The 14,520-nt window shown below is 39.6% G+C and overlaps 2 protein-coding genes across 2 annotated transcripts in view; both read left to right on the top strand.

Annotated features, from left to right (window-relative positions):
• Window positions 1-14,520, top strand: part of LOC126785208 (succinate dehydrogenase subunit 3-1, mitochondrial-like) — an 87,704-nt gene that overhangs the window by 42,457 nt on the left and 30,727 nt on the right. The gene's annotated exons all lie outside the window — the stretch shown is intronic.
• LOC126785209 (ATP-dependent Clp protease proteolytic subunit 6, chloroplastic) lies at window positions 2,315-7,319 on the top strand. The gene is made up of 9 exons (XM_050510829.1): window positions 2,315-2,451; window positions 2,538-2,596; window positions 2,721-2,781; window positions 2,902-3,103; window positions 3,241-3,306; window positions 3,888-4,028; window positions 4,927-4,980; window positions 6,543-6,635; window positions 6,944-7,319. The coding sequence occupies exons 1-9, from the start codon at window positions 2,384-2,386 to the stop codon at window positions 6,989-6,991; spliced, it is 792 nt and encodes a 263-aa protein (XP_050366786.1). The 5' UTR covers window positions 2,315-2,383; the 3' UTR covers window positions 6,992-7,319.

The following is a 14,520-nucleotide window of genomic DNA, read 5'->3' as shown; positions in this document are numbered from 1 at the left end:
AAACTTCTCAACCGATGTCAAGGCCGTGCAACGCAAACCTGTTATAGTTTTGCCACTCCCCCTAAGCTTTCATGTGTTAGTTCAATTCGAACTATAAATTCTCAAACATCACCATTATTTTAAATAGGTGGAATTTAATTCTATGAAATCTTTCATTTATATATTCCAAACCATTCATGCATTAAGGAAAACAAAATAACTCTTGTACACATTCATGTAACAAATAACCAAAAGTGACATTTTATTAATATGCCAAATTGAACGTAGATTAACATTGTTCGAATTCTAAACCGTTGCCGAGTTATCAGGTCGGGAGGCACCAAGGCCTTGAGGGTTAGAGGGGCCGACGACAGTGCCGTCCCTAGTCCAAGTCATGTTTCGACGAGGCCCTTTGTTTCCTCCGTTCTGGTATGGTGTAGATAAATCCCTTGATTTCTCTTTTCGACTTTTTCCCTTACTTGCATGATTAGCTTCTGGAACTCTTTTCGTCCCTGTAGGTCTTAGATTGTTGTTGTTGAAAATGATCTCATGGTGATGTTCCTTTTTCTTGAGAAGGTTCATTAAATCTGCAAAGCTCTTAATTCTTTTGGCGTCATAATCAAGGAGATATTGGTGAGCTATTTCACTCGCAGATTTTAAGAAAGTCTCTAGGGTCTTTCTTGATCATATCATCATTAGTTTTCTCTTTACCACACATTTAAGTCTTCCTAGAGATTTAACATTGCCTGTTGGTAATCACAAACAGATCATCATTCGGCCAAAAGAGTTGGAAACCGTGCATCATGCACATTATCAAACCGTTCCTTTAGAGCTTCCCAAGGAACATGTGGATATGTGTACCTTAGGCACTGTTTGTTGAGCACCTTGTCCATACGGTGCCTGAGAAATATCAGGGTCTAGGCTTTCACCTCATCAGACGCTTCCTCCGTCTTATTGTTTGGAGGGTTAATGGCAACAATAAACGTCTTCCCAACGAACGTGATTTCCACATCGGACACTCATCGATGATACTCAGTACCATGATAATTTAGGATATCGAACTTTGTTAGTGTATTTTTAGGTATCTACAAGAAAAAATATCGAAGATGTTAGTTTCGAGTTAACGAAACAAGTTTGATTGATAAAACTATTTTCAGAACAATTGTACGGGTCAAATCGATGCGAATTTGTGGCTATAACTGCCATGATCAAAATATTCTTTTATTATTATTTTTTCATATGTAGCTACACAGAATGACTACATATGGTAACATCGGCAATTCCAACTGCTCCTAAAACTCGATATCAGTGGAGTGGCGAGTTCCCCCGATATCTACCCGAGAAGCAGAAAAATCGGGTTGACAAGAAAATGGAGTTTGAAAATCCCCGATGCAAAACAAAAATCTCATCAAAGTAAATTTCATTGAAAGCATGAACTTTAATTTATAAATTTATCTTGATTTTGCAAAAACAAGTCTTGAATTTTCTTCTTCTTCTTCTTCTCTTCGTTTCCTTTGCTTGGCAACCTTGAAGCTTGATCCCCAAAATTTTGGTGTCACGGCAGAGGGGGCTCGGACCACCAAGGAGCAGTGGCTAGAGGGGGGGGGGGGAACTTGGGTTGGGGGTGGCTGGCGGCGCTAGGAGAAGGTGCGGCCAGTCGGAAAAAAAAATCTAGGTTTAGGGCTTTTTTTTCGGGTTCTAGGCCTAAGATTTTAGGGCTAGAGATACGTACTTGATAACGTGAAACATTAGTTTATTAATAGATGTGAAGCCTTATATATAGATATTACATTAAAAATCTCGATGATTCAGGAATATAATATTATTCTTTAACTAATTAGGATATACTAATTACGACGAGATATAGTAAGAATAGCTAAAAGATGATTCTCATATAAAAGTACCATCTAATTTAAGGATATCAATCTCTCTAAACTCCAGTTTGTAACTTTCACTTTGTATGATGTGCGGTAATTAAATTGAACTAGCCATTTACCCGTGAATATTTTCACGGAAGTTATTTTGATCATAACTTCCCACTACCCACTACCCAAGTTTCTTTTCTACATTTATCACTTAGTTTTATTTATTTTATTTTTTTACATTACAGTCCTTATGTTTATTTGTGACAAACTAATGATAAAAAGACATTTCCGTCCATTCGTAATTTGGTGGTACTTGAGTGCTGACTTTATAGTAGTAGAGATTACAGTCCTTATGTTTATTTGTGACAAATTAATGATAAAAGGGCATTTTCGTCCGTTTGTAATTTGGTGGTATTGGGTGCCGGTTTTATAGTAGTAGAGATGGCCAGGTCCGGACGGCGGAGCTGATACCTTAAAAGGCTTAACTCGGACCTCTCTCTCAGACTCACTCTATCATCTCTCTCTCTCAGTGTTAAGAAATGGTAGCTTCAGCTTTCTCGGCGCCTCTGAGCTTCTCCTCCGCTTCGCTCCCTTCCGTTTCCGTCAGGTAACACAAACAGTGCCTTGTAATTTTCCTATATCCATACATCAACAATCATTCTATCTGATGAATTTCATGCTTACGATTCGTAGAAAATCGACGAGGTCTAGAGTCTTCGCAACCTTGCGGACTCCTTACGGCGACGCTGCCGGTAATCCCTTCACTAATCACTGAAACAATTTTACAGATTCGAGTGTGAAATCCTTGGGTTTTTGATTGTTGAAGCTTTTGCAGATTGATTGATTGATTGAGATACGTGTTGATGCTTTGTCCAGGTTTATCTAGCGGTTCATCTCTAAAGCTTGATGGCAAGTTTTTTGGTGATACAAGCACAAGGTGTGTTTGCTCTTGTTGATTTTAAGATTATCATAGATTGAGGCTTGATTACAGTATTTACGATTGTGTTGAGCTGTTTGAAGTGATTATGAAGTTTGAAATGGTTTGGAATATGTTTAGTTACGGTGCGATAGAAGCCAAGAAGGGGAATCCGCCGATACTGCCGGCGGTTATGACCCCGGGAGGACCGTTAGACCTCTCTTCCGTGCTATTTAGAAATCGTATAATCTTCATTGGGCAGCCTGTCAACTCCATGGTTGCTCAACGAGTCATATCCCAGCTTGTGACTCTGGCTACTATCGACGACGAAGCAGATATTTTGGTATATTCATACTTTTATGGCGCCCTTATGGTCCCCCAATCATGGAATATATTCATCATAGCTAATGTTTCTAGATTCCAGTCTTTTAAATTAAATATGTTATTTTGAGATTGTGACTTTGTCTTGTACCATTTCAGGTTTACTTGAACTGCCCTGGTGGGAGTACATACTCGGTGTTGGCAATTTATGACTGCATGTCGTGGGTAAACATCATACAGTTTTTATTTATATGTTTATGTTCAATGTTCTAAATCTGCTTATGTTTCGTGCTCTTGGCCTTCACTAATACTTTATGTTTTCCTCTCGGGATTTGCCTTTTTTTTCTTCCCTGTTTCTTTTGTGTTTGTCATATTTTTTATCAAGTACTTGTATTCTTTTTCGGAGATGACATGATTTCCAGATCAACATAGTATGTTAATGTTCTCATTTGAGAATCTATTTGAAATATGTGAAGTATAACCTGAAACAGTTCCCAAATTCCAAGATATTCAGATAGTTTTGAGATTATGTAGAGCAACTGAATATATTTCAGGTGCTATCTTAGATGAATAATTTTGTGACATATTTGAATCAGATTAGCAAATCAACTTAGAATATGATAGTAGTTTTTTGTGATTCATATCAACATATTTGAATCTATGGCATGCCAAAATTATACCACAATCTGAGTGCACCATATTATAATTTATCTATCTACAGATTTTTGCCTGGTGCATCAGATATAAACCTGTGTTGATAGTTTATGTTCTTTTAGCATTGATAGATTTTTTTTTCTCTTTTCCAGATCAAACCTAAGGTTGGGACAGTATGTTTTGGAGTCGCTGCAAGCCAAGGAGCACTTCTTCTTGCTGGAGGAGAAAAAGGAATGCGCTATGCAATGCCAAATGCACGAATTATGATACATCAACCTCAAAGTGGATGTGGGGTATGAATTTACTTTTTAGTGTATGAAGATGCATATAAAAGTAATGGAAGATGTGAGCTGATCATCATACTTTTCTAATTTCATAAAAAGGATGGATGTTACAAATATGTCCGGATGAGCAAAACTTCCAATCTGAATCCTTCATGTTATTTGATAGATGCTTGCTTGAACTAAATGGTTTTAATTGGATATATGACTAGTATTGTTGTGTGACACTTGGACCTGTCTCTCGTAGACCAATATCAGTTGTGGTTTTGGATAAATGTAACTGCCCCTCTAGAATAGAATTATTTTACTTCATTCTGTAGATGGAATCACTTATCCATTGCTATTTGCTTTCCACACAGTATGCATTTTGTCAAGTGCACAGGGTAGGCTCTTTACCCATGGTTATACAAGCATTAAACACCTATTCATTCTCACAGATGAGACATATGCAGGCATGATAACATACTTGCTAACATAAGCCAGAGCTGTCTTTTGTTTTTAATATATACATGTTACTGCACTTTGCGTAGCTGCATTTTTCCAAGGTTTAATCAAATTACTGATTTTTCATTAGTAATGAAAAAACTCATTTGAGAAGCTGTTGGAATTGGCAAGACCTCTTTCTGATTTTTACAAGTGCTTTGTATATTATAGAAGCACCATCTGGTGGTTTCTGAGAAGCACTGGGTGTGTGTGCTTTCTTAAAAAAGAGCCTCATCGTTGTTTCTTATTTGTAGCCCTATGTACTTCAGATTGGCATGTCTAATTCAAGATATCAAAATGTCTCAGACAATCTTCTCTTTTGAACTTCAAAGATTATTCTGCACTAGTTGCTGTGCTAACTAAAATACCTGCCAACAGAGTTATAAATGTTTTGTATATTGACTGGTCATGCATTTTTTGTATGTAGGGTCACGTAGAAGATGTGAGGCGCCAAGTTAATGAAGCAGTTCAAACTCGCCATGTTAGTCTCTTCTCCATACCTTTAAACTATTTTTTTGGAAGCCTCACAGATACAATGTATAGATTCATGCCTGCGTACATATTATATAAATATCTATATACCATATATATTGTTATTACTCAATAGCACACTGAATTTTATTCAGCACCCTCAATTGTTCTTTATTAGAAAGTTTTTCCATTATGAAGACAAATTGGTGGTAATTAGATTGATATGTTGCGAGTGTTAGCTTATAACTTAAGAGGCTCATGCTTTTTTTTAGGGTTATTTTGGATGTATAATGCAATTTAGGAAGTGATTATACACATTGCAGCCTAATTGTTTTGAACAAATTGAAGCGAGTTGAAATAATCCTATCTGTACATTTGTTAACTGAGGAGAAAATGATATGTTTATGAGCAAGTCATACGCAAATGCTGTCTCACTGGGTAATCCTGAAAACTGAAATTTAGCTACAACTTTGTATGCGTCTGGGATGTACAATGCAGTTGTGGAAGTAATTATACACAATGCAGCCTCATTAACTGGAAACAAACTGAATTGGGTGTACAAATTGAGCAGAAAAAGTGTTTTGTGAGTATTCATATGACGAATGCTGACTCACTGGGTTATCCAGAAAACTGAAATTTAGGTTCAACTTTGTCTGCATCTGGACTGTAGGTAACTAGGTATACTCTCCGTGTCATGGTTTATGGCTTTGTTTGATGACATTAATAACTGGGTTTTGTCTTTGACTAGTCCCCATTTTTCTTTTTGGAATCATTTTTTTTCTTTTTTATGAAAAATAAAAAGAATGCTGAACTATTTTTGTGTCATATTTGAGCCGTAGAGGATGATGCCATGATCATTGTTTCTAAGAAGCATAGTGTAATGTTATTGCCCAGACACCCCTTACCTGACCTGCAATAAAAGAAAAGAGCATAAAAAGTGTCAACCTGTCATTGATGGGTGCCTATTCTCGCATTCTGAGGTTTTATTCTTAATACTTTTAGGGTCCAAAAACTCACTCAAAAATATACATGCTTGAAAGCTGATGATTATTCTCTAGTAGTTCTGGAAACATATGCCCTATGTAGCACCGACACTTCAGCCTTTGAAGTGTTGGAGTGTCCGACACTGCCCAACATGCCGACACGGCCCGACACGTTGACCGACACGCCACCTACTATTTTCGACATGCCACATCAGCTTTTTGAATTTTTTTTTCTTTTTTTTTTTTAAAACCTAAGCCCTAAGCCTTAACACTCAGTTTCCACCTCGCAACTTTCCTTCTGCTTCAAAGCAGAGAACGACGCAAAAAAAAACCTTATCTGTGATTCTGTGGTGGGAATTGAAGTGGGTCTCTCTAGAATTCAAGAACCCAAGAAAGATTTGGCTGGACAATGATGTTCTTTATTGTATGCATTATGGATGAAATTGTTCAGGCCGTTCAAATTCCCAGGCAATTGATATATAACTTACTTTCCATTACCTGCTTCATGAATATCTTAATTTTCAGTGCTTATTTGATGCTCCATATTAACCTTTTCTTTGGTTTTCTGTCCCCCATTAATTTTATGCAGAAAGTCGACAAAATGTATGTTGCATTTACCGGCCAATCTCTAGAGACAGTGCAGCAATACACTGAGAGGGATCGCTTTTTATCTGTTTCTGAGGTAATGTTGCTGAACTCATCTTGTTGGTCTTTTTGGTTGATTGGTGGTAATGACACAGTGGTTTAGTACACATTGAGATGAAGTAAAATTCATTGATTTGGGAGGGAAGATAAGGGGGTAAAATGAAAATAGCACAGGAGGGAAGTAACAAGTTAAGAACATTAAAAAATGTAGCATTAATGCTAGGTCAAGTACATCATCTGAAAAGACATAAAGTGCTTGTGACCATTTTACTTTGAGTGCATTGGTCGCCTTAAACTACTAAGAGAGCTACCTTCTATCACTGACATTGCTGCTATCGGTGGCAGGCTATGGAGTTTGGGCTAATTGATGGTGTGCTGGAAACAGAATACTAAATCAAAAGATTTTGAGCATTTGTCCTTGAAAAAGAAATCATGTTCTTTGTAGTCATGCTTGCAAATTAATAATACTATGCAATTCATTATCACATAACTGTGAACGCATTATGTGAACGTTATTTCCAAGTGAAGGACCTGATGACCTGATGGCTGCATTTGGTGTAGATGACTGAAGCAGATAATATGAATGGACTAGATTAGATTGTATTAGAATTGGATTCATAAATGGTGTTTCTGCTATAGGATTTGATTAGATTGTACTAAGATTGGATTGAATCTTGTCTCGTGTGTAATAGAATTGGGAATTTCTCGTAATGAAAACAGACATTTTCTAGCATAATAAACGTTTACAACTGCACTGCCGAAAATCCTAGCAATCATGGTAGACCCTAAGCCGCTCGCTTGCCTACCCTTTTTCTCTCTTCCTCGTAAATCATCAAACTTTTGACTTTAGTTGAGGGGGGCAGGACGGCAGGTGATGTGCTCATCGAAGTTACAAAAAGACTCGCATAAGGTCAACATTGATACTACCGGTATGGCAAGTCGATCTTAGGGGACCTGTGTAGTCAATTCAGTCGCCTTTGGTTCCTGAGAAAGGTTCATGAAACGTTCTTGCTCATAGTCATTTAGAGATGCATGAGACAAGAGGAGGTGCTCAATCTCCGATGATGCTGCAAAAACTATGAGATGTCATTAACCTTTGTATTTGGAGGGGAACTTGCTGCAATTTAGCAAAGAAAGAACGACTTGAAATCGAGAATCAAACTCATATATACTTCCTAAGAAGCACAGCTTGCTGGCGCATTACCACGCCTACAACGTCACTTAGAAAATATAGAAACATGAATTTTTCTGGTACTCTGAAGTTGATTGATGAACAGAAAGCATTTATGAACGATGAGGCCACCGGAGCCAAAGCACACCTGGTTAAACTTAGTCTACCGCATAATTACTAGGATTATTGAACCTCTGGGAGATACCATGGTCTCCACTGAATTTTGCACATTGGCACCACTTCAGAACAGCAGGCAGCTTAGTTCTGTTTTTTTTTTTTGGGTTCAAAATCGACAAGAGTTACTTCTAGTAAAAAGAAACATAAATAGTACAAACATCAGCTGCAATTTTCCAGCCTGAATACAATCTGGAGCTGAAACATGAAAAACTGTCTAAGAGAAAAGGCCTTTGCAGCTAAAAGGCGAGCCGCCATGTTCACCTTCCTACTCACATAAACCACCTTACAACCAGACAGCTGCCAACATGCAACCAATGTCCTCATAGATCTTCCCCAAGTGAGAGGTGAATGGCACAGAAAGAAACTTCCATTGCATCAATTCAATAATGGTTGGTAGAAATCCACAATCAGTAGCAAAATCGATAGCCAAGTTACATCCCAAAACTTCAGAATGCTCTGGGGTGATTAAACCACTAGTAGCTCAAGTACCACATGCAACCATGATACCCAAATCATCTCGGACCACATAGCGTCCCAGGTTGATGACTGAAGGCGCCATAGATTACGATTTTGAACATAACAGTTGGAGGAGCCCGGCGCTGTGCATAATGAATACCTTGCATGCCAGAAGCTAAAGGTTTCCGATTGTGAAACCTGAATATATTAAGCCTAGACATAGATGAAATACCAACAATACAAGTAGCTAGGGAGCAGTTTCTGGTTCCATACCCTGATACCCTTTTGTTGTGCTCCAACAGACGGCCCATATTAAGAACTAAAGAATACCAAACACATGATCTCTGATCCTGAGAAGTGAGAACACAAGTTCGGCCGAGAGAGTGTCACTGTGAAGAGCATTCACCCCATAACATGTTTGAGCAAAACATGAGATTGAGGCAACACTCGGAGCAATCTCTGCTTAGAATTAGAGTTGATTCAATCCCAGAATTACACAGGAACACAAACCTGAGAATCAGCTGCACTTCTTTGAAGACAAGATACCAAGAGACACGCTCCGGCCAGATATATATGGATCTTGACATTGTTAGGAGTCGAAATCTTCGACGTTTGCATAATTGACACCCAACTTGTGTAGTTAAAGCCTCAACGGAACAAAGTTGGAAGAATTGGCAAAGGAGAACCTATAAGCTGTTTTGACCGAGAACTGGCCATATTTTGACAATTTCTAAGTCAATCTATCATCAACCCTTCTTCTGCTTAGAGGAATAGCAAATCAAAGCAGCTTCATGTGCTGCAAACAATCTATTGACCTTATTGCATACTTGAGGCGCCTCTAACGCCCATGCAGCTTAGTTTATAAATAATAGAAATTTGCATCCTTCATGGGGTGCTGAATAACTGAAGATAAGCTTGCATTATGCTGCCTGTAATTGGATTTTAATTTCGGAGATGAATGGATATAGAAGAGTTTTGAACTCATGCATGATGAGATTGCAACTGCATGCTGATAGGAGCACATAGTGTGATGTTCTTAATGTATATATGTCATATTCTTAAGCTTTGTTACGTCTTATTTAGTTGTTTTAGGTTCATATTTGTCATATGTATGTTCTAAGGAGAGCTATTTCGGATTTTGAATGAATTGATGATGAAATTGTGCTAAGTGTTAGAAATCCTTATTGAGTTAGGATTCCTTACTCGACTAGGACTCTACTTTCCTATTTTCATTCTTTCCTATTCCTTAATCGACGAATTCTTTTCAGGAAAGACAAATCATATTTGGAAAGGAAGAAGAGTTGCCGAGATGCATTCCTAGTTGAACAAGGAAATCATATTCGAGTTGAAGAAGGAGAAGAGGAGGCCGGCCGGCCTAGCTACTCCTAGTTGGACCAAGAATGTTGCCGTGCAGCCCTATTTGTGATCTCCCTATTGGACTTGGTTTCCTACATCAAGTTGGATCTGGAGTACATAAATCAAATCCATAACAAAGAGGATTTCAGCTTCCCAATTGGATTCTACTTCCTTATAGGACGGCAAGAGGCTTCCTAAACACCTATATATAGAGGCTGGGCCTCTCCATTCAGGGCATCATCAACCTCACACACAAACACAAGCCTAGCTCTGCCGAATTCATCCTTCATCCTTCCAAGAAATCCTAAAACCGATTCCACCATTCTCCACCTTTATCTATAGCCTTGAAGCACGATTGAGAAGAGGTTTCATTCCCCTAGAAGTCTTGGCTACACCTTGTAGGATCGATTGATTGATAAAGTGTAACCATGATTCTCTCTTTGTTTCAATTCGGTTTTTGGTTTTATTCTTGTTCTTGGATGAGCATGTGATTTGTGTAGTGTGATCTTGTTTCAATTTTGTCTATGAAATAGCTACTTGATTCAATTTATATAAAGGATTCGAAATTGTGTTTGGTTTTATGGAATTTCTGTTTTTGGTTTCTGCCGAGCCTTGTTCTTGATCAATTTCGACACTTATGTGTTATGTATACGATTGTAGCATGATATTTAGGTTGTTGGATTAAAGACTTATGCTATGAACATGCTTATTCTTTTCTATATGATTTTCGAAATTGCATGATTGGGGGTTAAGTATGTGACATACTAATGAATTCGATATGCATGGCTTTGGGATTATATGGTAAGATGAACATGTTAGATTTCAATGAAGCCGAGTGGCAAGACTTGAATGTGTTAAGTGTCTATGCATATAGGTTACTGGTTTGGAACTTAGATTGCATGATCCAACCTTAGTTGTTTATGAACTAATCTCGGCATGATTCTTAAGATGGACATAGGACTTGTTTCGATTTCTTTTATATGAGTTGTTTGGTGATTGTTTATGTGTTGGTTGGTTGATCACATGTATATATTAGTTTAGGTTTTATTTACTGTTTTTATCATTCAATCCGAAACCTATATCAACTTTTTATATCTTTATGAATTCGTGTTAATTGATGTGATCCTAAGCCCTGGCTGGATCCCCGGTTTGTGAACGATACCCTCTTGCTTTATACTACTAATGATGTGTTCAGGGTTAAATATTGATGTCGAGTAATCGAGCATTCATCACATGCTGCTAGTTGCCTTTCGTTACATCCCTGTGGACATTTGAGAGGGAGTAAGACAGGAGTTTCATGGTTGGATGATATTTGAGAGGGGGTGCCACAAAAGTTTTGGTTCTCTGTTGTGTGTGACTACGTTTTCTCACCGAGCAATGAGCATGGACTTTGAGAGAGAGAGAGAGAGAGAGAGAGAGAGAGGCGTGATTAACTCTGTGAATCACGGGCGTGATTCACGGAGGAAATCAAGGAAACATTTGTCGACAAATGCACTTTAGTTAGCTTATATAGGGCATTTGATCTTGTATAGCATCATTAAGTGATTAAGTGAAACACTTATCTTGTTCTTGTTGATATCAGAGCACTGCTCTGTTTTTTCTGGGTTTGTTCTTTCCTTGCAGTTTTTTAGTGCGAGCTCGTCAGCCGAGCTTGCTGTCACCCTCACTCAGAGCATACCCCATCGGCGACGTCAGCAAGCTGCTAACCTGGTATTCTGCGACGTCAGCTTGGTATTATCCAATGACACGGAGACACAGATCCTCTTGCCCCGCCGATCAGCCCAACTCACCCCGCCGAGCTCATCGCCGTCATTGAAGCGGTCTCCGATCTCCTCAACACCTCGACGAGCTCCGGCGACATCTCCTTCCGCCGCTGCACACTTTCCACCGCAGCCGCCGCTGCAAGCTTTCCACCGCCACCGTGACCTTGTAGCCGTCGCACGCCAGGCTCCGCTCTCTGGAGCCCGGCGCTGCTCCCTCAGGTCGAGCCCGCCACGGAATCGCTGCTCCACGTCCGGGTGGATCTCTCCAACGCACCCGACCCGCTTCCTCGAACACGCGCATCCTCCAGCTCCGAATTTGGATCCGACCCGCCGGGTTCGGCCAAGCTTCGACCCGTCCGGTCCGGCCTAGCTTGACCCGCCCGGCCCGCCCACAATCGACCCGACCTGGATTCGACCTGAACCAGACCCGACCCGGCCCAGAATTGATAGTCTTGATTGTCAGTGTAGGTTCACCGACAGTGCATGTGCACTCAAGACAGGTTGATATCAGTTTTTTGGTGTTTCCGCTGTATAAAACCTGATTTTTTTCAATTTCTTTTTCAATGGGTTCTGGAGACGAAGCTGATGTTCCGAAATTTGAAGTATCTGTCAAGAGTTCTGCCAGTGGGTCCTTTGGGGGAACTAAACTCAATGAGACCAATTTTCGTAAATGGAAGCGACTTATGGCGGCTCATCTTTGAGGCATGCACAAGATGGGGCATGTAACCGGAGTAACTAGGCTCCTAGTACAGATGATATTATTGCCTACACTAAGTGGGACGACGATGATGGCCTTGTGATGTTCGTCTTGTGGAAAGCTATGAATGAACAGATAATTGATATGGTGGAGGCATGTGACACTGCGCAGGCAATATGGCTGACACTTGAAGGCTTATATACTAATGACTCTGATTTCATACAGGTTCATGAATTAATGTGCACCGCTTTGGCGATGCAACAAGATGGGCAACCAGTGGCGCAATATTTCACCACACTAAAAAATATTTGGGTTGAGATTGATGTGAAACGTCCTTGCATGATCAAACATCAGGAGGATATTGTTTGGTACCAACGTGAGAAGGAGCTTGAGCGAGTTCACCATTTCCTGAAAGGTCTTGATGCCAAACATAATGGTGCGAAAGGGGAATTGGTCCGACAGACCGAACCCCCTAGCTTAATTACAGCTTTCACATATATCCGTAAGGATGAATCTCACCAGGAAAGCCTTCTTCAGACACAAGTTGAAGTTTTCAGCCTTACCGTTCGTGCTAGATCTCCAGCACCACCCCTTCAGCAGGCCACATCATCTCCACTTCATCAGCGAGGACCACCACCAGGCTTCGGGAATCAACCTCACCCTCCTTGCTCTAAGTGAAGTTTGGTTATGACATCGTCGCTTAGGGCATCCATCCTTTAGTGTTATGAAAAAATCTATGCCTACTTTGTTTATTAGTGTGGATGAGTCACTTTTACGGTGTGAGACATGTGTTTTGCTAGTACTTCTAATAAACACATTCTCCCTTTCGAATTAATTCATTCTGATATTTGGGGACCCTCCAAGGATACGGTATTATGTGTCATTTATTAATGATTGCACCCGTCTTTCATGGATTGTTCTCTTCAAAACTAAAGATGATGTTTTCCCAGCTTTTCAAGCCTTCTATAACACTGTCCAAACACAATATAATGCCACAGTTAGAGTTCTTCGTTCTGATAATGGAGGGGAATATGTGAATCATGTTTTTCAGGAGTTCTTTAACACACACGGAATTGTTCATCAAACAACGTGTCCTTACACACCTGAGCAGAATGGCGTTTCTGAAAGGAAAAATCGTCATTTACTTGATATGGCTCGGTGTATTCTTTTTAGTGCCCATATGCCTCAGTACCTTTGGGGTGATGTTGTCATAACTTCCGCCCATCTCATTAATCGTCTTCCCTCTCGTGTCCTTCAGGGAAATATTCCGTATGAGGTGCTTGCATCTCATGTCTCCTTACTCTCTTTTCATAATCTTCCTGCCTGTGTTTTCGGTTGTGTTACTTTTTTCCATCTGCTAAAACACCTAAGGTCTAAGTTGGATGTATGAGTCGTTAAATGTGTGTTTGTTGGGTATGGAGGACATCAGAAAGGGTACCGGTACTATCATCCACCTACCAGGAAGTACTATGTTACTATGGATGTTACTTTCTTTGAGAACATGAGCTATTTTTCCTCTTTCGATACTACTCTTCAGGGGAAGAATTCGTATTTTGAAGAGCTGTATCATGGAAAGGGGGAGACAAATACACCAGTAGATATAGTGACAGATTCGATTGAGATTACCAATATGTCAGCTACATAGCTACCATCAGATGATTCTGGTGTCATCGCTCTAGAGATTCAAGTACTAGAAGATGACAACACAACTGCTCCTCATGTCTCCCCTACTACTGTTTATACATCTAACCAATCCTCTCCTGGTACGGAAGATCACTCATCTGAAGTTAGTCATTCTATTAGGGCTAATACTAGTGAGGCTAATAGTAGACAATATGTCTTTCCAAATAGGTCTACTCGGGGTCAGCCAACAAAAAAATATGAATCTACCCTTCAGGCTAAAACTAAGTATCCTGTGGCAAATTTTATGTCTACCAAAAGATTGTCTAAGTCATATGAATCATTTGTGAATCAAATATCTACTGTATTAGTGCCTAACAAAGTGCATGATGCATTGGGAGATCCTAAATGGAGGAAAGCAATGGAGAAAGAGATGGAAGCATTACAAAAGAACAATACTTTGGAGCTTGTCTCTCCACCAAATGGCAAGAAGACTGTGGGATGTCGTTGGGTGTTTACAATGAAGCATAATCCAGATAGGTCAGTGAGCCGGTATAAAGCACACCTAGTAGCAAAGGGGTTCACCCAGACATATGACATAGACTATGATGAGACATTTGCACATTTGCACCTAGCAGTTTGATGTTTAAAATGCATTCTTCCGTGGAGAACTTACATAAGA

The sequence above is a fragment of the Argentina anserina genome, chromosome 2 (genome assembly GCF_933775445.1).
Source record: "Argentina anserina chromosome 2, drPotAnse1.1, whole genome shotgun sequence".
NCBI lineage: Eukaryota > Viridiplantae > Streptophyta > Magnoliopsida > Rosales > Rosaceae > Argentina > Argentina anserina.
This window is presented reverse-complemented; position numbering and strand designations above follow the sequence as displayed.